This window comes from Canis aureus, chromosome 10, assembly GCF_053574225.1.
Source record: "Canis aureus isolate CA01 chromosome 10, VMU_Caureus_v.1.0, whole genome shotgun sequence".
Taxonomy (NCBI): Eukaryota; Metazoa; Chordata; class Mammalia; order Carnivora; family Canidae; genus Canis; species Canis aureus.
Genome location: NC_135620.1, coordinates 53,721,253 through 53,747,227, shown reverse-complemented (window position 1 = coordinate 53,747,227; position 25,975 = coordinate 53,721,253). Strand labels below are relative to the sequence as shown.

General features: G+C 41.7%; 1 protein-coding gene across 12 annotated transcripts in view; it reads right to left on the bottom strand.

Annotated features, from left to right (window-relative positions):
* Nucleotides 1-25,975, bottom strand: part of UNC13B (unc-13 homolog B) — a 231,367-nt gene that overhangs the window by 16,271 nt on the left and 189,121 nt on the right. For 8 of the 12 annotated variants that reach the window (XM_077912416.1, XM_077912419.1, XM_077912420.1 and 5 more), the window contains 13 exons: nt 20,607-20,653; nt 18,159-18,237; nt 15,881-15,955; nt 15,162-15,381; nt 13,999-14,226; nt 13,269-13,410; nt 11,232-11,401; nt 10,651-10,766; nt 10,164-10,327; nt 7,682-7,832; nt 6,134-6,202; nt 4,625-4,714; nt 4,154-4,282 (listed from right to left, as the gene is read on the bottom strand). In XM_077912416.1, the coding sequence (XP_077768542.1) occupies nt 4,154-4,282; nt 4,625-4,714; nt 6,134-6,202; nt 7,682-7,832; nt 10,164-10,327; nt 10,651-10,766; nt 11,232-11,401; nt 13,269-13,410; nt 13,999-14,226; nt 15,162-15,381; nt 15,881-15,955; nt 18,159-18,237; nt 20,607-20,653 (1,680 nt within the window). Of the gene's footprint in view, nt 1-4,153; nt 4,283-4,624; nt 4,715-6,133; nt 6,203-7,681; nt 7,833-10,163; nt 10,328-10,650; nt 10,767-11,231; nt 11,402-13,268; nt 13,411-13,998; nt 14,227-15,161; nt 15,382-15,880; nt 15,956-18,158; nt 18,238-20,606; nt 20,654-23,085; nt 23,109-25,975 lie in introns of all 12 variants that reach the window. The other 4 variants (XM_077912424.1, XM_077912413.1, XM_077912414.1 and 1 more) reach the window with 1 other exon arrangement.

Genomic DNA, 25,975 nt, shown 5'->3' with positions numbered 1-25,975 from the left:
AACAATCAACAAAATGAAAAGGCAACCTACAGAATGGGAGAAAACATTTGCCAACCATATCTGGTAAGGGATGAATATCCAAAATATAATATCCAAAATATTAGCAGCAAAAAAAAAAAAAAGACTCTGATTTAAAAATAGGTAGAAAACTTGAATAGACATTTCTCCAAAGAAGACATACAAATGCCCAGCAAGGGGTACCTGGATGGCTCAGTCAGTTAAAGACCTGACTTTGGCTCAGGTCATGATCTCAGGGTTCTGGGAGGGAACCCTGCATTGGGCTTCCCACTCAGCAGGTAGTCTGTTGTCCTTATCCCTCTGCCCCTCCCTTCTTTGTCCAACCCCAACCCCCTCAAATAAACCAACAAACAAACAACAACAAATGCCCAGCAAATACATAAAGAAGTACTTAGTATCACTAAACGTCAGGAAAATGCAAATAAAACCACAAAGAGAGGTCACCTCACAACTGTTAGAATAAATATTTTCAAAAAGGTAGGAGATAACAAATGCTGGCCAGGATATGGAGAAAAGGGAATCCTGGTGCACTGCTGGCAGGAAATGTAAATTGGTAGAGCCACTATGGAAAACAGTACTGGAAGTTCCTCAAAAAATTAAAAAGAAAACTACCCTATGATTCAGCAATCCTACTTCTAGGTATATATTTAAAGGAAATGAAATAACTATCTTTTTTTTTTTTTAATTTATGATAGAGAGAGAGAGAGAGAGAGAGAGAGAGAAAGAGGCAGAGACACAGGCAGAGGGAGAAGCAGGCTCCATGCAGGGAGCCCAATGTGGGATTCGATCCCGGGTCTCCAGGATCGCGCCCTGGGCCAAAGGCAGGTGCTAAACCGCTGCGCCACCCAGGGATCCCTGAAATAACTATCTTAAAGAGATATTAGAACCTCCATGTTTATTGTAGCATTATTCACAAGAGCCAAGACATGGAAACAACCTAATTGTTCACCAGTAGATGAATGGATTAAAAAAATGTGGTATATAAATATAGCAGATTATTGCTCAGCCATAAAAAGACGGAAAACCTGTCATGTGTAATAACATGATGGACCTTGAAGGCATTATGCTAAATTAAATAAGTCAGAAAGAGAGATAAATACTGTGTGATCTCATTTCTATGAAAAAATCTAAAAACATCAAACCCATAGAAAGAGTGGAATGGTATTTGGCAGAAGATGAGGGGTAGGGGAAATGATGATGATGCTGGTCAGTTCAGATGAGTAAGTTCTGGGGATCTACAGTACAGCATGGTTGACTACAGCTAACAGTACTGTACTATATACTGGAAAAATGCTGTGAGGGTAGAGCTTTAATGTTCTCACTGTAACAACCAATTATGATAATTATGTGAGGTGCAGACCCTACAGTGGTAAACCTCTCACAATATATACTTGTATCAAATCATTACATTGTACACCTTAAACTTACACAATGTTATGTGTCAATTATATCCCAGTAAAGATGGGGGAAGAAAAAAGACTTGGTTGGGTAGAGGTAAAGGAATACAGTGGTGAATCTCAGGAAAACTCTACATTCAGATCCTAGACAGGACAAGTAGGGGACACTGCACAGACACTGGAATGGACATTTATCTCTCACCAGGACAGAAGCAAAGTTGGAACCATCCAGAAGAAGAGGAATAGGACTTTTACGTGGGATGTCATCACAGTTTCCACAGTCCTTAATAAGCCTGTATTACAAGGAAGTTACTAGAAACCAGGACAGCACCCACAGAATGTGGATTCTGCCTGCTTAATATAACTTAAATACATCTCTTCAACTTTTTTTGCCACTATCTATCCTTATTATTCGATGGTCTCCTAATTGGTCTTTAATCTGTATTCCTGTCCTCTTCCACAGTTAGTAATCTTTCTGCAAGAAGAATCTCACAGTGTGACTCCTCTGCCTTCAATGCCCTTCAGTCAAGGCCTTTAATAAGTTTAAACTCCACTCCTTGACACAAAAGGCCTTCAGGATATGACCTCTCTCACAACCCCACACCTTACCAATTCTCTTTCCTTATAGCCATTACCACCACCACCCCCCACCACTTAGTGCTTATTAGGTGCCAGGCACCCTAAGAACTTTACATGCATTATTTCATTTAATCCTCCCAACAACTCCATTGGGTAGAAATTATCATCTTCATTTGACTGAAAAGGAGACTGAAGGCAGTGAGGTTATATGACTTGCCCAAGGTTGTGTAGCTATAAGTAGTAGTACCAAGATCTGATCCCAGATAGCTGAACTCTAAAGCCTGACACTGTAACTACTCTAATTAAATTGCTTATATTTCTTCAAAGTAACATACTCATTCACAATTCTGTCCCTCCAAATGTTCCACTACCTCTATCTGGTATCCCTCTCTTCCCCAACCCCTTTCATTAGCCAACTCCTACTCATTCCTCAAAATTCAGGTTGAGCTTTACCTTTTCTGAAAAGTTTTTCCTGATACCCCTGGTCTGGTAAGATGCCTCTCTTCTGGGTTCCCAGAACACCCTCCATGAACCTTTGGCAACTACAGTGAAATGCAGTAATAATAAATAAAAAACAATAAATCTAGTAATTTGTGTCCCTACCCCCCAACAAACAATGAGCTTGCCAAAAAAGAGATGTGTCTTAACCAACTTTATATCCCTACATGTTCAATTTGTTAAGGGAAGAGATGGATGAATGAACCAATGACTGAAGGTGAGTAGAAGGGAAAAAAAGACACCAATGGTTAACTTCAGTGTAAATATACTGAGAAAAATGAGTAAAAAAGTTGGTAAGATTCAAAGGCTAAATAAAGTGCCTGAATGGTTTATAAGCTCTCTTTCAAAGTCTAGGTTCATCTCATTTAGGGAATAGAGATATTCAGATAGATCCCTGCATAGTTGAAAAATCAAAGCTGACAACAGTGTCTTCAAAGCTGAGAACAGTGTCTTCCCCAACCATAGATGAGTGACAGGAGTCCAGAGTGTGGCAAGCTAAACAAAGGCCCCGGAAAATCTCCCATGAATTTCAGAATAAATGGGATGTTTTACAAAACGTAAAAGGAGGAAGCCTTAAAGATAGGGCTGACACAAAAAATACACTTGGGAACAGGAGAAGGCAGTGTGAATCAGATTTTAGTCTTTACTGAGGTGTTCCAAGGAAGCATTACAAACTGGATATATTCACCAAAGGGTAAATAAATGTCCAAGAGATTTAAGTTGTCCTCCCATCATTTGCTGTCCAAATCCTACTGCCTTTTAAGGTATATGTCAAATGTCTGTGTTTTATGTAGCTTTTCCCAATACCTGATCAAAAGTGACTTCTTTCTTCTTGGAATTCCTTTAATTTTATTCTCCTTTCAAGGCACTTCAAACAGACTGCTTTCATTAGAGTGATATATATGCTTATGGACTTATTGAAGGAGCACTATGCTTTCCTCAGACCTGATTCAATGCAATACATATTTATTGGACTAAAGGAAATCTGTTTTGCAAATGTATGGTCTGCAAGAATTATTAACACAGAAACTCTAATCTAGTCCTAGACCCAAAAAGAAGTCCTGGCTTTGAAATGAGAAAATAAAAGATACTATTTGGAAGGATCTAGAGAAATAGACACAGTCACCAGGTACTAGGTTAGGATGTCAGCGTAAAACAGGTGAAGCAGCTCAGCCTCACAGAAGGATAGAGTCAGCCTTGATAGTCAGCTGATGAATATATCTCAGAAGACCATGCAGTGCAGAGAGAAGTGGTCAGAGGGAAAATAAAACTTCCACAAGCAAGTAGAGAGACAGCTATGGATCTCAGAGGAAGGCAGCCTGGAACAAATTAAGCTTGGGGGAGAAAACAGATTTTGAGATGGACTGAGAATTCACCTACTCACCCCCTAAAACTGCTGAAATTTTGGTCACTTACATTAGCACCAAACTAAAACTTACTGTTGCCACTTCTGTTCAACTCAGTTATGTCACATCTTGTCCAATGGTGCTTTATCAATCCACAAATGCCTCACATGGTCTTGAAGGTCCTCACTCTACACTTTATTCACCCTCAAGAACATCAAGGACTTTGTCTTGAGCTCCCTTCCACCATAACCACAGTAAAGAAAAACTGAGGATCCAAGAGCCACTGACAGTCCCTCCTGATCTTGAACCTCTTACCAGCTGGTACTGGCGACTATACAAGTCATGGCAGTTGTTGAAGATATACTCATATGTGGAGTTCAAACAGGCCTTCACACAATCCTTTACCACTTGGCTGGCTCTTGGAGGGCTCTGCAGTTCTTGTACCTGCCAATTAATAAAAGAAATATGGGCCCATGGTCCTCCTCATCTGAGTGGGATCTCCTCCTAGAATTCCCCTCAAACTACTCCAGATCCCATCATCTCTCGATGGGTCCCTGGACCTTGCCCTAGGATGAAATTGCTAGGATATCTGATTGACAGAAACACCCAGTCCATCCCTGTTGATCCATGGTCTTCTCAGATGTAACCCAGGGGACAAGTGTATGGAAATGTGGACTTAGAGGTGATGAATACCATAGCCTCAGATTGTGCCCAATGATTCTTATTCTCCATGTTCCCATGCCCAGGTGCCCAGTCCACCATCATCTAGCCCAGTTTATCTCTTACCTTCATTCTGAAGAAAGTAATGCTGGTCAGCAAATCCACTGTTGACTTTAAGTCCTGAAGCCGCTCAGGGCTTCCAGCAGGGAAATTATTCTGTTGCAAATCAAGCACATTTAAGAAAGGAACAGAGAAATATGACAGCCTTCCTTGCCAAAAGCAATGACATAAAAAGCTTCCTTAACTGCTACCCACTGGGATTTTCCCCAGTTAAGCTGAACAAAAAAACTGTAAAATTACAGGTCTTTCTCTATTTTCTACTGACACAGAGAGGCTCTTGCCAAAACAAGGGGTTAATAATCCCCAGCCCCGAAAACAACATTTACTACACCAGCCCTACTTCCCCTGCAATGTGTGAGCATTTGCACAAATCAACACAGAGACACATATACACTTATATACACACACTTTTCTTGGGTGAAGATTCTTATACTCAAAAGTTCTTCAAAAGTTACAATGTAACTGTATATTCCACAATATAAGTGGAGCCACACTATAGACCAGACTGAGATCAAGGATATATACTTTCTATGCAAGAGACCCTATCTATTCCACATTCCAGAGCCAGAAAATGAAAATGGCAGAGCTCTGAGCAGATCTGCTTTGGATTGAGTTCCTTAGGACCTTCCCACCATGCCTCACTTCATTCCCCTTGGCATGAGTTTTAGGAGGAAGCTGCCAAGGAGAGCTGAAGGGAGATATTGAGCCACTCTCCATTTTAAGGGTTGCTTTTTTAAACCTTCAAATGGCTACTTATATGCCAAATATAAGATACACAGTCAACTCTCCATTATTCATGCAAATGGAGGACACTGAAATTGCAGATAATTAAAACTCCACTTCTTTTTGACTTTGAGGTTATTTTTATACTTACTTTTTAATGTGGATATATTGCCTGTTCCGGAAATTCACTTTAAGGCAAGTAACAAAGCCATTCTAAGAAGATCTAACTTAGGAAGAATTGGGAAAGGGAAACTGCCTATTTTCCTGTCCTGCCCTGTCCCAGGTACCCACCCTCCTAGTAAATCTATTTCCTCTCTCCATTCTAGGAATGGACATGACCTCTGCTTGCCCAAGCCAAGCTACTCTTTCTTTCCCCTTAGTCAAATTCTCATACCTCCCTTGAAAACTAAGGAGAATATGGAAAAATACAAAAAAGAAATATATGTATCTAATTTTTAAAGGGGCATTTCTGGAAGAGATTATCCTCAGGAGACTCCCTAATGAGAATGTCATCAGAAAGTTTGATAGAGGGACATTAGTGTGGTTGGAAAGCCAACTACCCATTTAAAAAAAAAAAAAAATCAGCCACACCTGCTACTATTTACACACTGAATGCACGGTCCTTGGAGTTTGAAGAACCACAGACATCAGTGGCACTGGCCATTTATGTAGGTGTGATGACAGGGACCAATTTTTCTTGCCTTCAATCTTTATAGCCAAGATTGGACTAGTCTCCCTAGACAGAGCTTGATATTATCTGTTTTTCCAACTCACAGTCATGTCTTCACTCACCCTGTAGGTAGAGAGGTCAATCCTCAGTGAGTTGTGCAGCTGGTCCAGTAGTTTTACAAATCTCTCTTTCTGAGGGTAGGAAATAATAGGGAAGAGAGAAATAATCTGAGTTCCCTAGACTGTAGCAGAAACAAAACCATCTCTGGATGAGGAAACAACTCTTTCTATATAAGAGTCAACAGGAGATGACCCATGTACCTTCATCCTTTTGGGACTCTAACTTCTCTGAGTCAAATAAAAGGAAATTCAAAACACATTCTCCAACTTGTTCCTGAGTCTGTGGTCTCGTGACTTACCTTGAGGTAGCTCTTACCAGTTAAATAGCCACAGCCTACCAGTAATGGTAAGAGGAGGAATAGTGATTCATTTGGAAGGTGATCAAGCAGACCAGAGAGTATCTCTCTAAACCATGTTCCACATCATTTTCCCTAGTTTATACTTTTTTAATGTTAAAACAAGTAATACACACTTTTAATAGTTGATTTTTATAGAAAAGGTCTTTTTTTTTTTTTTTTTTTAATTTTTATTTATTTATGATAGTCACACAGAGAGAGCGAGAGAGGCAGAGACACAGGCAGAGGGAGAAACAGGCTCCATGCACCGGGAGCCCGATGTGGGATTCGATCCCGGGTCTCCAGGATCGCGCCCTGGGCCAAAGGCAGGCGCTAAACCGCTGCGCCACCCAGGGATCCCGAAAAGGTCTAATTAAATGTGGAATCACATGTTATATAGGCTGTTGGTATAGCACTCCTAGAATTCATATGTTGATTATATTATAGATCATTAGGTCTTAAGTAAATATATATAATGGGATAAGATAATGGAATACATATTTGAGTAGGTTAATCAATGATGTTAATTATCCATAGACTCTATCAAAATAAGAGAAGGTGGTTACTAACAAAAAACAGGGCTCAGAGACCCAGTAGACTTGGGAGTATCAGTAATATTATTCCTAAAGAGGTAATCTTTGTGGTGGGTCAAAGATATTTCATTCAGTTTATACTGAACTTATGTCAGGTGACATTCCAAATAAAGATTCAACTTCTCAAGTGACTTAAAACAAGGAAAGGACATATCCTAGATAGGGTAAATAGTCCAAACACTAGGAGATGGGACAGGCTCAGGAATATACTGGTATCTTCACTTAGACATCAGTTTTGAGTGGTATGAGTCAGAGTGAAACAAAATAATGTTAAGAAAGGTCCATTTGTGGACTTGCAGGACTAAGCACTTTGGTGACTCAACCAAATTCTTGGCCTAGAGAGGTTCTGCTTGAGCCCAGGTGGCGCTCCCATAACCACAGTGATGCTATTCCACTTTCTCTCATTTATCCATATCTGAGGAGAATCCATTAGGTCTACCTATCTATAATGAAATAAGGATAGTCTATCAGCATAGTCTACATACCCATAAGGAAACAAGTTAATCTAAGTGGCAGCTCTCTGAATTTTAGGCAAATCAAACAACTCTATAATACCCACTGGGAAAAATCAAATTTTATTAACTGATAACAAATGAGTAAGTAAATTTTTACATCACACTCACCCCAAAGTTGGAGGCTGCAAAGCGATCAGATGCAGAGACGTTGGTAGAGGCAGTTGTATGGGCATAGTAGGCATTGATGTTGGCCAATAAGGTGCTCATCACCGCAGGCACACCAGGACACATGTACTTGGATGACAAACATGCAAAGTGCCTGAAAAATAGCATCATCAGCCTCAAAGACTCTTCAGGACTTGCAGCAAAAAACAAGTAATTAAAAGAGCTCACTGGTATGTATAAGCTTCTAATCACCTTGGCATACATGGATCTTCATAATTTATTCATTCAAATATACAATCAATGAATGCCTACTACGTGCCAGGCCCTGTGCTAGGTGCTAGAATCCAAATATGTGATAGCCTGGCAGAAAAAGCAAGTTTCAGAAAGTCAATAAGCCAAGGCATGCTATACAAAACCACTGTAAAAACATACAAGATGATCACCTCAATCAGAATGGCTGGGGGCTGAAAGGGATTAGAATAAGGCTTCTCAAAGAAGAGAGGGTTGAACCAAGTCTTAAAGGATTAGTAGTAAATAATCAAATGGAGAATGTACAGGCAAAGGCAAACTGAATTGCAAAGACAAATATATTCATGAGGTGGATTCATTTGGGAAACCTTAGTTATGGCTACTGTTCAGGTGTTTGATAGAGAAAGACCAATAAATGAGAGAAGTGAGGCATAGAATAGTTAATAGAAGAGTTTATCCTCAATACCATGGTAAATTTTAATATGAGGCACAGTGTGATCAGATTAGTCTTTCAGAAAGGTCCCTTTGATGATAAATTGGAAAAGAAGGCTTGGAAAGAGATAAGACTAGGAAAGAAAGAGCAGTTGAAGAGTTACTGCAATCATTCAGAAAAGAAGCAATGAGGCACTAAATGGAACAGAGAAATGGTTAAAAATACAGACTCTAGAGCAAGAGTGGGTTTGAATCTCAGCTCTACCATTTACTCGGTGACTTTGGATAAATTACTTAAGCTTCTCTATGCCTGTTTTCCTACGTATAAAATGGGAAAGATAATGATACCCCCTCATAGGGTTAATATGAGAATTAAATGAGTTAAAATTCATAAAGTGCTTAAGCCAGTGCCTGGGACATAAGTAAATGCACAAGGGAGCCTGTTATTATTACCATTATTATTGTGCTATAGCAACAGTGATAGATTAAAAACATTTTTAGGAAATAGAATCCAGGTTTTAGAGTTTGGATGTTAAGAGTTAAAGAAGTAGTAATTAATATTGAAAAGTTTAGGCTGATTCCTAAATTTGTTTGGACACCTGCACAGAAAATTGTTCCATTTACTAAAATAGGAAATAAAGGAAGATATCAAGTATTTGGTGGAAATGATGTTGATTTGAAATTTAGCCATACTGAGGAAGCAGCTGACAATGATCTGAAATTCAGGAAAGGGTGTGATTTGGAAAAAGAAATTGGGAGTCCCAAGCCCAGAAGTAGTGGTTAAGGTCATAGGTTTGGAGGAGATCATACAGGGAGAATAAATAGTAAGAATGGTAGTGAAGCCATTCTCAAACCTCAACCCTCACCATATTTCTTCTCTCCATCTATAATGAACTTGTAATTCCTTGAATATGCTATGGTTGGCTGTATCTAAGTACTCTAGCACATGCACTACCAGAAATGCTTTTCTACCTTTCTTATTCTTCAAGTCTCAGCTCAAATATCAACTCTTTAATGGCTTCTCTTACATGCCTCCCCTAAAAATTTTGATGCTTTCATAATATCCTGTTATTACTTCTATCATAGTACTTATCAAATTATATTGTAATTGTTTGTTTACTAGTCTCTCTTTCCTACTAGACTGAGTTCCCCAAGCACAGAGGCCCTATCTTATTCATCTTTGTGTTCTCAGCACCTAGCACAATGTATGACACATAGAAGGAACTTGATAAAAGTCTATAGAATAAATGAAGCACATCCAAGGCAATAGTTATCCTCTGCTTACCTGGGGCTGCTTCTTGAGCACAGCTCTAGTGGCAGCCTCAGCAATACACAAACAATACCTCTTCTCATAGTAGGCAAAAATTTCTGGCATAGGAGTCTTGGTCAACTCCAGATACAGCTGCTTTCCCTATAGTTTAGTGACCTCTGTGACATCTAGGCCAACCTATGAAAGCTTGTCTATCACATACATATACATAAGCACACATGTGGTACTTCCTCAGGCATGTGATGTTTGGGCAAGTTTGTCCTGGCATACTCTCTTATGCCCTCTGCCCCTCTTATCTCTGACCTGTGGGGGAGACAGATAAATACCTTCTACTTGAATTAATGATAAACATACTCCCTTTATACATATGTTTTCTTTGCCTTGGGGTATAGATTTGTCTCACCTCTTCTCAGGGAGGAAAGCAGCAAGTCACTGCATTCTATCCCACTAAGGACTTGTTTACTCTCTCGGTGTGCCTTCATTAGCCTCCCCAAAAGTTAGCCACCACTTCCCAAAGCCCCAGGAGAGTCTCACGTCATGGCCTGATATATGGACTCGATGCCATAGCGCATGGCAAATTCATCCACAATTTCTTGGGCAGTCTCATCAAAGTACACCTTCCATGCATCGTCTCCGCGAGCCTCAGGGATCAGGACTCCTCCACTACCCTGAATGTCTGTGAGGTAATGGAAAAGGTTCTGCAGGAGACAAAGCAAAGGGAAGAGTTAAATACATATCAAAAACAAAACCAAAATCTGGTGGTAAAGTCCAGGAGAATGTGAATAGAGTTCCAAAGAAATTCTGTCTTTCAAGTCATTGATAGTTCCTCCTGTGGACCCAATAGGCTGTTTTTATATTAGTGAAAGAAAACTAAGGCTAGGACTATTACTTGGGCTGTCCAGGGTAACACAGTGAATAAAAAACAGGACTCAGATCTTCAACCATCCAGCAATCTCATATACTGTCAAGGGCCCTTCCCAGCACAGTTTTCTGAAACCCCATCTACCAACAGCTGGCTCACCTCATGGAGACACGTATACTGCACATGATATGGCGCTACTTTCTCCTCTCCCTTGATCTCCACACTGATTTGCAGTCGGATAGCCCCTGAGACAGCTGATTTATCTGTCCTCTTCTCTAGGAAGAAAAGAAGACCCGAGATTGACGCCAATGCAACTACAGATAGCACAGACAGCCCCCATCCTGGCTTAACCCAAACAAAAAGAGGCACTGATCTAAGGGTTCACCTAGTAGGGTGAACTTACTTCAGCAACCACATCGTCCACAAATACCCCAAATATTCCCCATAGAAATTCTCTTATGCCAATAAGAGAATAAGGACCTAAAGACATTAGAGGTGAGCATGAAAATTAAAAGGGCTTCTGAAATCTGAAGAATGTTCAGCCAGAGTAAGTTCCAGCCATTTCCACTCTTCTGTCCTCCATCTCTACTCATGATCAGTTCTCTGTTGGTAAGGCAGACTCTGTATAGAGGAATGCTGTAGGGACTAAAATCATCATGGTTTTAGTAGATAGGATTTTCCCTAGATTTTCCATTCATGCTGTCCCTTCTCAGCAACTTTCTCTGGTCCTCTTTTCTTACCCAAGTTGTACCAGACGTCCATCTCGCCACTCAGTGTCCGAACCTCAATAATGGTTTGGCCAAGGAAATCATCGGACTCTCGCTTTAGCCGTTGCTTTACTCTTGACTTGATGTCATCATCCTCATCCCATACACGTACCTTAATGCGGTCAGAAGAGTTGTGGCACTCACTGTGAAAGAAACAGGCCAGCTCTGTTAGGGACCTTGATGGAGTTTTGGGAGGGAAATGGAAGTACTAGGAATGGGTGCTGCTTGATTGGTCCGTCTGCAGAGGAAGAGAGGAGTCAGGGAATAGTGGTACTAAAGTCGCAAGTGAGTCAAACTATCCTAGTCAGCCTGGGTGGCTCTACATACCATTATCCAGTCCTTATTTCCTTGACATAAGAAGAGTGGGGGGGGGGGGTGAGTAATTAGGATCAATTCTGATTACCTCCACAGCTAGCTGTATTAATACAAACAACAGGTGGACAAATGCTATACAGCCCTAGGAAGCAATTGCTAGTTCCCTTCCCAGTCAAGGTGTTACTGGTCATGATATGTTGACCTGGTCATATCTGCTTAGGATTCCATGTAGCTCCTCCCATCTATCTAAGTAAGTGCTTGTGAACTTCAATCATTCTTTAAAACCCAGTTGAACTGTCATTTTTCTCTATGATGTTTGCTATGGAAAAGGAGTTTGGCCAGGTACACCCCCATGCTCTCCTTCCCTCTCAGGTGCTTACTGGGTCTTATTGCCTCATTCAAGAGTTATACTGGATAGAATTTGCTGCCTCTTTCTCTGTGTTCTCATATCTTTGCACATTCCATTAAAATAATATAACTAATGGTCTACTGAAAAATGGGAAAATCAACAAGGAGCTTCTTGAAGGCAGGAACTATCTTACACATTTTTTTTTAAGATTTAATTTATTTGAGAGAGTGCATGTAAGCAAGCACAAGCAGATGGAGGGGTAGGAGGAGAGAGAGCAGCAGATTCCTCACTGAGTAGGAAGGCAGACACAGGGCTCAATCCTAGGACCCCGGGATCATGACCTGAGCTGAAGGCAGATGCTTAACTGACTGAGTCACTCAGGCGCTCCACATCTTATATATTTTAGATACACAATATCATCTAGTGTCTTATATGGAATAGAGGTTTAATACGGTGTTTGCTAACTGGATAAAAGCAGGCAAAAGTGACTACAGAGTCAATTCATTTAATCATAAAAATAATTCAAGCAGAAACCACTCAGATTCTCAAAGAAACTGTGTTTGCCCCCACCCCCAAACTGCTGCCTCTGGAGTGGAGGCCCATTGTACTAGGCCCCAATCTCTTTCCACATGAGTTCTCCAAGAAGCCAACAGAAGAAGGTCTCTACATAACCAGCCTGCTTAGACTCATTCAGACTCTAAGTCCTGGTCCTAGGCCTTGGTGTAACAAAGCATCTGGATTCTCCAAACATTAGTCCATGTCGTAGACTAGAGCATGCCATTTTTCAACAACCATCCCTTAATGTCTTATGAACTAGTCTGTAATAAAGTGAAACAATGGAAAAGGAGCAGGAGTAAGAGCTGAGGCACGAAAAAAAGCAGAGCCTCTTAAAGGAAATGGAAACTTCTCCAGATCCCAGATTTCTATCTTTAAGACAGAATTACCCAGTTGTAGGACACAGACATTCCTTCCCAACTCCCCAGAAGAGTCTAATCCTTCCTAGGCAGGATGGCAAGGCTGAGAGATACACAATAGGTTAGCCCTTGGTTTTGTCATTGAGCAGAAGGAAAATCTTTCTAATACTAGAAAAAGCAGTATGGAGTACCCATAGGCCCCTTTAATAGCCCTAGTTAAGACAAGGCCTGGATAAACTAACCCTGATACAATAGTCCATTCAAAGAAACCCAGGAAATAAATGGTTGCTGTCAATTGAAGCCTGCAAGAAATGGGTTTTCTTCAGTGCCTCTGCCCCATCTCTCTTAGAATCCAAGCCAAGAAAAATAGGATTTAATGCTGCTTCTAAAATACATACAGTCCCAGGTAAGACAAAGCTCTCTGTGACTTACAAATGGAACTTCTCTTCCCAAACAGGATTCAGGTTCCCAAAAATAGTCTTGGTACGCTTCTTGGTTTTGCCCACTTGCACAGTCACATAAGGGTCACTGGATCCTGTCTTGTCCTTGGCTTGTAGGCCCTGGGCACACACCACTGCAACCCAAATAACAGAGGAGGAGGCTTTACAGTATGCTCTAGAAGTCAGAAGTCCTCCATAGCACCACTCATATGTTCTCCATCTTAGAGCAGTCTCTATCTGCTCCTTCAAACGAATGCCAATCTCATTCTTCCACAGCTACGCTTAGTCCTGGGCCACCAGTCTTTCTCTCAAAGGTAGGCCCAGAATCCCACCTCCTCATCAGAGCCCTAACTGACCACTTATCCCTGTCTTAATACATACATGCTTCAGCCACACCCACTCAACTAGTAAGCACTAGTTTAACTATTTCCTGATCTCCTACCTAACTTCTTTCCTCCACCTTCAGCTCTTGTAATATCAGTATATAACATCAGATTGTTACCAAATCCTTCATTGTCATTCATATTATTTGTAGATGCTACTCTTGTTCTCCCAATATCTAATGGCTCCAGGGTCTCGGAGAGGAGGGAGGCCCTCCCTCTTCCCTCAGTTCTATCTTCTTTCTCTCTAGCTCCTTGCTCCCTCAAACTCAGGATGCTTCTTCCCCAGGTCCCTCCCCATAACCTGGCTCTTCCTGTCCCCTCAAACTGTGGTCTACTCACCAGTGATGGTAATTTTGGCTGACCATTTGGAGGTGCCATCCAGTACACTCTGCTTCACTGTTTTCATCTGTTGCACATGGGCAACTTTGCTCACGGTAAAGACATCTCGGATAACCTCAAAGATCTCTGGCTTATTCCGCTCTCGGATCTTCATGCGGTCCTTCATCGCCATGATTATGTTCTGGGTCCGGTCCTCAGCTCCATGTTTAGAACTCTTTTCTGCAGCCCCTGAAGGATGGCCAGAGATGGAAAGTAAGTAACAACAGGCCACCGATCAGACCAAGGGTCAAGCTGAGGAATGAGGCCTGGGAGAGGTCACTGAAAAATGGAAAAAGCTTAAGAAGACTGGGATAGCTCTGGGAAAAGTTTTTTTTAAAGATTTATTTATTTATTCATGAGAGACACACAGAGAGAGGCAGAGACACAGGCAGAGGGAGAAGCAGGCTCCTAGCAGGGAGCCCGATGTGGGACTCGATCCTGGATCCCGGGATCACGCCCTGAGCCGAAGGCAAACGCTCAACTGCTGAGCCACCCAGGCACTGAGTGCCTATTCTCCCAATTCCATGATAGCAGCACAAATTGTTTAATTGTTTAATTATTTAATTATTTAATCTGAGCCTTGGGAGTCTGGCACATTCTCCTCTGGGACCTCTCTGCCTGATCCATTTGATGCTTCTGTTCCTGACACTGTTGTCTAAAAGCTGCCTCTATAAGCAAGGAAAAAATGCTGCCTTCTCCAGGTCCTAGAGTCTGTACTTCAAGAAGTTCTTCTGTGAAGCCTGGAACCTCACAGAACTCTCTCTTCTCATTAGTTTTGGTTTCCAATTGATGCTCTAGTAAGTGGGCAATATGGCCACTGCAGTGTGTATAGTACTCAAGCAGATTCTCATTCACCTGAATCCTAGAAGAGATCTAGTTCTGCCAATGGTTACAGAAACCACAAAATATATTTTTCTAAAGGAGTCAAGAGTGCAGTAAGACCTGTTATTTGGAAAGGAAATGCCCTTTGACTCAGGACCCTAGTTTCTTTGAAAAAAAAAGAGCTTCATAATCAGGTAGACCAGAGTCATGACAGTTTAGCCATCCTAGCTCTTTGTTGCAAGACTATTTCAGAGAGGCCCTGCTGCCCCCTGCTCTACACCTCTCACCACAGGGACACTCACGCTGCAGGCAGTCGGCGTTGAGCAGGTCTTGGCACTTCTCATGGCACTTGACTCCACACTCGCTGCAGCGCATGCCCTGCCGGGCAATGCCCCAGAGCAGACCTTCACACTCATAGCAGTAGGTTGGGGTAGTGGCTGTCCAGACTTCAAAGTTGTGGGGTGTGGTGCACGAGATTGGGTAGATTAAGGCCTGCAGGGTTTTCTTATACACATGGGATTTCTGAAAGACACAGACCCCCATCACCAACCAACAACTTTAGGTCTCTCTGAGAGATACCAGAACTGAGATCCTTGCAGGGCAATCAAGACCCTGGTTTCTCCTCTGGCAATAAAGGAGATACTCTACCTTGGCCCAGCCCATAGCCAAGACTGGAAGAAAAAAACCCCTTCAATGTCATGTGCTCCTTGTCATCCAAGAGTGATCTGACTTGAATGCTATGTCTGAACCTTTTTTCAGCATTCAAACTTCCTAGGGAAATAGGGTACTAGTCCCACCATAAAACCTTCAGTTCACTGGCCACATACTCCCATGTGAGACTTGGGCTTACCTCTGTTCCAGCCCCTTGCCTCTTCCAGTGTGGAAAACTCAGACCCAAAGCCATTTACCTGTTTCATTAATGATATGTGTCTAACACTCTAGAATTCTCAGTTAATATGGTTATAAAGATGATAACCAGTTTTTAGGCCAGTGGATTCATGAAAACCCATGGGTCACTTACCAGCTCTTCATCCTTCAGAGAGGTACGTGTAGCCATTGCAGAAGTAATTCCTGCTTTCCGGGACTGGACCAATGACTGTGAGAGAAGACCTGTTGTCAGCCTCGGCTACTGCCAAGATCTGACAAAGTCCTAGGAAGCGAGTTTCAGTGACCAAATGACTACTTGACTTACTACCTTCTAATTTTACTGTTCACAGGGACTGCCCATGGGTTATAAGCAACAAGTCTCAAGTTAAGATCCAAAACACAAGACCCTTGGGGACTGTTCTAACAATGTTAGAATGGCACTTCTTGTAGGGTATTTATTATCCAAAGAGTTTCCCTTTCCTTCCCTATTGGTTGGTTTCCTACCCCTCATTTATAGGAAGGCAACGGAAAATGACAAGTTTAGAATTAGAGCAGAAAATAGGTCATTAAGAACAGACTAAATTATGTCAGAATCATACTTAGAACCATCACTGAGAATGATTCCATGCTATCCTTTATCCCTGGGTACCACCCCACACCCACACAATCCCAGATGGTTACAGAGGCCAACAGCTCAAATGAGTATGACACTTGGAAAGTGAAAGGGGCAATATAAACCTTAGTCAATCAAGGCAGGGGATTAAGTCTGAGAGCTGGGACTGCTTTGCTAGCCAAGCTCTTGTGTAGAGGAACCTAATATATCTGCTAAGCCCAAGCTTTAGGGACAATCCCTGGAAAGGCACATGGTTTCCCTAAGGCAGTAGACATTGGGCAGACAGGAGGTATAGTATCAGCCGAAGCAGGAGAAACAGTTGGGAGGGGCCCAGGTGGTTTGAGATGTGGATTCTTACAGAGGATAGAAAGGGACTCTGGAGACACTCACCATAGCCTGTGCAGAGGACAGCAGAGAAAGGAACAACACAATGTTAAAGCCACCTCCAAGAGCATGAAAACATTTGCAGAGGCAACTGAAAGGTTCTTCTCTGTAGTCTAATCGATGTAGGGAATAACATCCCAATCCCCTCGGCCTCTATTCACTAAAAATTATCTTCAACCCGGTCAGCTGTCCAGGGCCTAGAGCTTCTACTATAAGGAAGAGTTATGCCAAAAAGTGAAATATAGGCAAGGTTAAAAGATGGAGTATGGGCAGGAAATGACTAAGTCACTGTTATCCAACTAGTTAAGCAAAGAGGGGCTGGTGTACAAGAGACTGGAGAGGGCAGAGGTTGAGAAAAAGTAGGAAGAGAAGAAAAAGGAGATGGAAGATAATGAGAGAAAGTAATAAAGAGATGACTTCAGAACTTATTTTCATCAACCAGCTTGATGGTAGGTAAGAGGAATAGGAAGGAGGAAAAAGAGAAAGGAGAAGGTACACAAGCAGTAGGAAAGAAAGGAAGAAAGAAAAAAAACAAGACAAAATGGCAGAGGATAATTCCATTCAGCCAACTAAGGATAGAGAAACTGGGTGGGAAAAAAAGAACAAGGAATAGAGGAGAAATGGGAAAAGCAATAGGTTAAAAAAAATAGAATGAATTGAGGGGGGAAGCAGGAACAGAAAATGGTAATAAGAAAGGAGGTTCAAGTCTTACTGAAATTCTAGCTTTAGAGCTCTAGGACTCTGGGAAAGCCTGGGCCCCACTCTACCTTCCTACTTCATAGGAAGGTAGTAGGTACTTCATACCTACTAGGCTATGGAAAATTCTTTGAGTTGATCCTGCCTCAGGAGGCATGACCCAAGATGGGATCTTCCAGTCATTCTGGAGGTCCTGAGATCTGCTTTAACTTCTAAGTTTGTTTCAATTCAATTCCACAATTGTTTTATCATTATCTCTCAGTGTCAGACGCTAAGTTAAGTACTAGAGACACAGAAATACTCTAGAAAAATCTATCTTAGGAGGATACTGTCACTTGACCTCCAAGGAGTAGCATCAGTCATGCTCATTATACACTAAACTCATGATTTAGGTCAGGGCTAGAGGCAGTTTCCATTCCACATCATTGAAGAAGGTTGTAGAGAAACCTAGAAGAACAAGATACCTAAAAGACAACACTAGAGCCCAGCTTTAAGGCCCCAAGTTACAGTTCCAGGTAGGAACTTTAGCTAATGAGGAATCCAGGGCTCTAATGAGGGAGTAAGGTAGAACAGGTCCAACTAAGGTCTTATCACTAAGTCTCAGTAAAGCTTTAGATGATAGATCTTCAGACCAATACTTGTCACTAAATGAACCACTACCAGTCCTGATAATATGCCAAGGCCCAATGGGGGATAGATACCTCAAGCCTACAGTGTAAGTCTGCAAAGAGTCACTCACCAGATCACTGACAAGTGGCAATGGTTTCTTTCTGCGTAGATCTGGCATGCTGTCAATGCCATAGAGCCCTCCAGCAGGCCTGAGGAGAGAAGAAAATATGTCAGGAACTCCAGTCCTATCTTGATACTGGCAGGTTCAGTGTTCTATTCTCCTTGCTCACCTTCTCCTCAGAGGAAGATGAACTGATTCCCACCATGTGTCTCTGAGAGGGGTGAGGAAGACACAAAGTGAAAGAAATAAAGCCATGAAATGATGAGCAACAGAATCTGCTCTCAGGGGGCCCTCTCTAAGTCTCCTATAGTTTTAGACACAAATTGGGAGCTCTTTTATCCCATATTAACACTTCAAGGTACCTCTGTTTATTTAAAGGCCCTTGTGCTCCATAATGCAAGGAAGGAATTGGTATATAAGAGGGCCCCTCCCTAAACTCGGGCCAGAGCTCATAGGAATGGCTCTACAGAAGAGCTGCTTTGTGACCAAGACTGCTAATGACATGTAAGAGGTGACCTTCTCCATCCTGAGTAAAAGGTAAAAGGGTCCCCAGTTCTGTCCATCCATGCCTCCTGAAGAAAAAGGAGGGTTCCATGGAAAGAGGAGCCTGCATAACCAAGTAGAGACAGGGATAGTGGGATAGAAGACTTCTAAAAGGCCACTTAGGAAAAAAAAAAAGACCATTCAAGAAGGAAATAACAAAAGGATTCTGAAAGTCTGGCCCTAGCCCTATGGATACATCAACAGGGACCAGAAAGAAAAAATTACAGCTGGAGCACTTGGGTATTTTTAAAACTTTTTACTTTTTCTATGCTTATTAATTTTGTCATTCTTTGCCATTTCTTCCATAACTATATGCAATAAAAATACAGAGAATGTCCCAGAACCCCATTCTCACAATGAGATAACCTGGAGTTTATCCTACTCTTCTACTAATTTACTACATATCCTCTGCCAAAATTACTTCCTCTCTTTGGGTCTTGATGCCAATTCTACAAAAGGGATGAACTACAAAATTTCTCCAACCTCTTAGAAGCGGTCATTCTGAGCCTCAATGAAAAGAACTCATGTACTTGGCTTTAATGAAAACAGAGAGACAGGGAAGGTGGTAAGATGGGTGGTACAGCATAACTGGTCTGAAAAGAGACATGTTGCAGGAGAATAAGTAGGTACTGCCAGCTGGCTATGCAGGCAAAGAACAGAGTCACAAATTAGATCAAGGCCAAAAGTTTTAACAGGTAACCTGGTATGTTGATTTCTAGTAAAATAGCCTCCTAAACACAGGAAATGATCTTTGCTTTTAATGAGACTACCAGACCTAGGGAAGTTCTAAACCTGTGGCAGCTTCCAAGGACTGAGCTAAAGGAAAGGAAAGATAACAACAGCGAGGCTTTAGAGAATCATTGCAGGGCTCCATTTAAAAATAGCTTAAATAATAAAAATAAAAATAGCTATGTTCCATTGTTATGTATATATTTTACAATCATTAGGGGAAAAAAAGCTAATGTTCTAAAGAAGGGCTGTAGAAAAAACAAGTGGTATCACAAGTTTGTGGCTAATTCTAAAAACTATAATATGTACCACTTAAGGTTTTTGCAACATAAATGAGATTCAGACAACAGAAAAAAGGATAGTTCATTCACATAACCAACTCTTGATTTTAAAAAGACAAATCACAAGGAAAAGGAGCATGTAAACATAGAGTGGATAACTTTATGATCTGATTTTATTTCTTCCCTGGGAGAGGAGGCATCCACTGGGAACTTTCATGTCAGAAGGCCTTTATGAGACAAGGAGAGAAGGAAGATCCTGAGAAATAATGGGCAGTTTATGTGCCAGGGAGGGGTGGGGGAAGCATTTAATCTTTTTCCTCTCTTAAGAACAGTCATTATAGACAGCAGTTGAGCACCTTAAAATGACTCTCTGCTGCAATCACATGATCTGAGACTCCCAAACAAGAAGCACAGAGAGAACACACTGAGCTCATAAGGGATGCTACTTACGTCTTGACTAGAGTGGAATGGAGTGAGTTGGTGATTCACAACAGTTGAAGTTAGGACAGAGCCCAGAGAGTAATCTAATTGACTACACTATCAACAATAGGATAAAAAAAAGTGTGTCAAATGCAGATATTTCTCTAGTTTCCTCTTTCTTCTACCTAAAGGGTATATCATTACTAAGATGCAATCAATCAGAAATTCTAGAGGCAAGGATAGGAAAGCCCCATAGTTCCCTTCCTTGCTCCAGGGAAATGACTCTATAAAGCTCTCTCTTCTATCTCTGAAGAATCAGTCTACAGAGTTCTCTCCTCTCCCCAGAGAACCAACCAATTTCTATAGCAGTCTCTTCTTTCCCAGGATCCAACTTATGGAGCTTTTTCTACTGCTTCCCAGGGGAAAATCTAGAAGTTGCATGACAGACTGTAAATTCACAGAATCCGTGTAGCGAATCACTTACCCTTCCGGAAGCCACTGGGGCAAAGAAGGGTGACCATCATCCGGAATCTTTAAAAGAAGATAGAAAAAAAGTTAGATCCTAGAAAAAATGGGAGACAGCCATCTTTCTTTGGTCAGGCAGTGAGCAGTAAAGTAGGAAGCTCAGAGAAGTGTAGGCCACATACACAATGTGGCAACATCGCCAGACTGATGCCTAAGCCAATGCTCTCATCAGCCAGAGCAACAAGCAGGTTGCTGAAATGAACACTACTTTGTCTCCTTTCTTCCTACTGAACCAGAAGGATATAAAGTCAAGCTCACTGAGATCTCAAGGCTAAGGTCCACTGGGAATGTGAGAGGTACCAGAACTACTTACACCCCCCAACACACACACACACACACACACACACACACACACACACACACAAAATCTACTGGTATATGTAACAGAAGCCAAGCCCCAAAGAAAATAAGGTCCATTTGGGCTTCCAGGCTTCACTTAAGCAAAAGGACAACTTCATATAAAGTCTTTTCTAGTTATGTTCCTAGGTTCCCTTAGCTGTCACAGAGTGGTGAATTTCTGTATTCTCATCTCATCTTATGATTTGACTTGGCTTAGGTTCTTTGAAGCCCTAACTCATAGACACTCTACATTTGATAAGCTCTCTCTATTTAACAAGAGAACCCAGGATAGATTGGATACTTAGATTATCTTCTGGTGGACTTTATGAACTTTATAATGAGAACTTAAAACCTGAGGTACCAAATAATTCAAGGAAGAAACCATTTAGAAAGTTTTTAGAGGTTTCTCTAGAAACAAATACACACACACACACACACACACACACACACACACAAATCCTTTAAGCAGTGTACAGAGAAAAGTTCCAAAGTTTCTAGGGCTCTCTCCAGACAACCAATGGTAAATGCTGTTTAAGCTCAATAAACCTAGTGCTGGCAGGTCTGGGGCATCCTGCCCCTTGTTCTTCTCTACCCCACCCCCAAAACTTTCCTACCCCCTGAGACCTGAGCTCCAGAACAAGGGAGGCAGAGGTGAGGTGTTTAACTTTGTACAGGGGGTAACATTTTGGGAGAGCCCCAGATGGGAGAATTAACAGACAAAATTAGGCAAGACAAAGTAGAAAAGAGAGAGATAGGGCAGCCGTGGTATAGGGTGATATAAAAGTAGGTAAGAATTACCCTGGATCAGCAGTAGGCTCCAGATGAACTTTGGGTTTAAGACCCTTCTCAGGTTGTATTCTAGGCAAGCCTATCTGCCTATTGCCTACAGCCCTTCATGAACCCATTTCACCTTATCTGGCTCTTGCTCTGGTTCTATGGGTGGGATAACATTGGCAAAAGGAGAGCCAGGCCCAAAAGGAAACCAGAAGTGGTTAATACACATCTCCTAAGGTTGCTTCTGAGCCTATCCCCAGATTCTACCACCCAGGACTTAAATTCCCTATGAAAACAGTCACTGTACCGAGCAGAATTTTTTTCCCAGCTAGAATTAGATGTTTGCCAGAAACCATGGATCTTAAAGAAACAAAGTCACGAAAAATCTCTAAGAACCAGGGTTCAACAAGCTCAGATTATACACATATCCTGTGCTTACAGGAGATAATGGGTCTGCTAAAGCCTGCAGACAAAGCATAGAACATACACACAGATATACTGGAAGACTGAGAGTGAGAGGAGGTCTAATAAAGTACCTACAGCAGATACATTCATAGACACAACTTACGCCTGAGGGAAACACAAGGTGATCATGGATCCTGCACATAGGGTGATAAAACATGTGTGCACACCCATCTGAAGGATCCAGTGTTCACCAGGGCCTGAATCACGGGCAATAGCAAACCCTCACTGTCTTCAAGAACCAGTGCTTACAGGCACAGAGCATTAGTTATACTGTGCATTCACATGGCATGGGGGAAGCACATCACAGGTTGACAGAAGCTTAGGCTCACAGAGAGACCAAGAAACCTGCTCAGAAGCACAAAGCACATTCACACTTAGGACCCCAGGCAAGAGGTACAAAACGTCCACAGCAACTCCTTATCCCAAATACAAAGTGTATGCATGCTGGGCTCAGCCAGGGTTTACAGCAGATGCCAACCTGCAGTAACAAGCAAAAAATGGACAAACACTGTGCAAAGTAGAAGAGGAGGGGCAATCAGTGTTTGGGGTAGTCAAACTGAGTACAAGTATAAGCACACACATGCTACATTGAATGTGCACCATGCTGGCACACACATTCTCACACTGTGCTCCAGGGATGTCTGCAGAGGCACACACAAGAATGGAGCATGCCCACAAACTGCTTTCAGGAAAAACAGACTATCTGCATGAGCCAAAGCTCAGAGATACAGATCACAGATGTGTGTGCGTATGCGCACATGCATACGCATACACACACGCGCACACACTCACGCACACCGTGCTCAGGAGAAGGGCAGAAAATAGACAACAAAAAGGGCCCAAAGGGCCAGAGGCACAACCTGAATGGCTCCTCGCTTTCTTTCTGCAAGGAGAGAAAGAGCAGAAAAAAAGGGCAGAAAGGTTAGTAGATTCAGTCCCATTGCATGGAACCCAAAGAAAATGCCAGCTAAATCTCAAGAAACATAGAAGAAAGGAAGAGGTCCAGTTCACAGAGCCTAGCTTCCAGAATCCTTACCTCCTGTATTGGCTGTACCTGCTTTTAGTTTAGATTATTTCCGGTTTGGCTACTCAAACTAAAGGACAAAGTCTACCTGGGGATTTCAGTCACCCCTTTTTTCCCCCTTTCCCAACTGGCCTGCATGCAGCGTCACAGAAACCAGGGCCACAAGCTTTGTTACCAAAGGCCACTCCAACAGACTATCTGAACTGGCTAAGCACAAAGTGAGTTCCTTCCTCAGAAGCTATATGAGCTCACTCTGGGTCTGGGATAAGTTCTCAAACCCCAAAGGCCTGGTGACTGAACCCTTTCCATTTTACAGTGCAGGCTTGGCCATGCATTTGCCCAGCAAACCCTGGCCTGTTTTCCCAAAGCCTAAATTAACTTAGGCCAGGTTCAGGCCTGATGTTAAGGCTAGGACCAGGATGCTCAAAAGCTACAGATGGGTGCATCAAATGGCCACTGCTCTAACAGAAGTCACCATAATCTAGATGATAAAACCATGACAGCAACCCCAGGCCTGATTATCTATTAAATCCAGAACAATGCACCAAAGGAAACCGATGCTTCCAGAAGAACCTTAGCAAGCCACAGTAGAGGAAGATGAAGTCCAGAGATTACTCCTTCTCCTATTCATCAGACTACGTTGCCTACTAGGCCACATGTGGATAGCTCCACAAGTTTTCTTCTCTAAGGCAGGTTCATTAACCTGGGCCAATCAGCTTCCCCTCCATTTTTTCCCCTCCCTTTTAAAGACCACTGATATTACATAACAAGTAAAAGGGAGAATCACAGACACTAATTCTTTTTTTTTTTTTAATAGACACTAATTCTTAAGTTTCCACTTTTTCACCTATTTCTAATGGCTTAATGGGTCACCTGACTTGACAGAAGAGTGAACTCAGGAATAGGAATCCTTAAAAACAGTGTAGCTACAGGAGTGTGGATGAGATGTAAAAGACACTTATTGGAATGGGGCCATATTGCCTCTGCATCTACTCCCACCTCCCTTACTGTATTCTGTTCTCTTTGAAAAATAAAATTAGGCAAGGAACACTTTAACTGACCCTGTGATTCAAATTGGAAAGGTTTCACTCTATCTCCACTATCTTAAAAATACACCCTATTCAACAAGTCAAACTTACTTTGTGTCTATTCTTCCCAGAGTTCCCCATAATGCCTAAGAATCTGCTGACAAGGCTGTCAAGGCTCTCTACATATATATAATTTTACCCTTGTAGCCTGAGGGCTTAGCATATCTTCTAGCATTTATATATAGTGAAAGGAACCTGAACTTTCAGGACTTAGGAAACAACAGCTTCTAAGAAGAACATGTGTTTTGCCCGTCACCAGAGAAAACATAGGTCTCTTAGTCAATAGTCTGTACCATTTTCCAGACCCCAAGGAACTGATGTACCGGCTCTTCAGTTTGTTCTACCCATTGGACAAACTTAACAAACCCTTTTCTTGTTAAGAGTCAAACTTTTTGTGCTTCCCAATTTCCTAAAATGCCTTAACATTTTTCCACTCAAATTGAATTTTCAGTTCAAGTGCAATATATCTATAGGACACTCATTCTGCAAGAAAGAAAAAGATACCTCATCCCTAAGGATGATGGCACTCTTCCAGAGAATACATTTTATAAGGAAGTGACATCCTTTCCCATTATTAAAACAATCTTAACTCCATTGTACTTAGGAGTCAAAAGACTTGAGACACTCAATTTCATTTAAGCCTGCATTTCCTTATCTGTAAAAAGCAGATAAGAATGCTACCTCCCAGGGTTATAGCGAGGATTCATTTCTTCAACAAGTACTTATTGAGAACTTACTGCACACCAGGCAGTGTTCTCAGTGCTGGTAATGAAGCAAAGTGAATGAAACAAACTCCCTGATCTTGAGAAGCTTCTATTCTAGAGGAGGAGCTGATGATTAATAATGATGAAGATGATAATAGTAGTTAACACTAAGTGTTATCTACATATCTAACATATCATGTATCTGATATTTTATTTAAATAAGCTCACTTATTTCTCCCAACAACTCTACTGGGTAAATACTATTATTATCTCCATTTTTTTATTGATTAAACTGAAGATCATCAGAGAGGTTAAGAAATTTGCCTGAAATCACAGCAAGGGGTAAAGCCAAAATTCAAAATAGGCATTTGGTTCCAGGATCTGGAACTATACACACACCATATCACTCGTGATAGAGACTCTGCTGCAAAATTCAAGGAAGGGGAAAAGATAATGCACCCCCCATGGTGATGTTATAGTTACTATTAAAATTCTATTTTTTAAAAAGATTTCTATTTATTTGAGAGAGAGTGCAAGTGAGCATGAACAGGGGTGGAGGGGCAGAGGGAGAAGCAGACTCTGCACTGAGCAGGGAGCCTGGCGTGGAGCTTGAGCCCAGGACCCTGAGATCAGGACCTGTGCCAAAGGCAGACATTTAGCCAAGTCATCCAGGCACCCCACTATTAAAATTTTATAGAAGGTTGTCACAGGGAGCCCTCAATGATAATGTGACATCTAAGCAGAGACCTGAAGGAAAGGGTAAAGAAGCTATTCAGATTCTAGGAAAAAAGTATTCTAGTCAGAACATAGAGCAAGTGCAAAGCCTAAGGTGAGAACATAATTGGTGTGGAGGAACAGCAAGTTTTCAATAGAGTAGCAGTTCAGACAGGGTTCTACAAGCTCATAAGCACTTTGGTTTTCATTCTGAGATAGA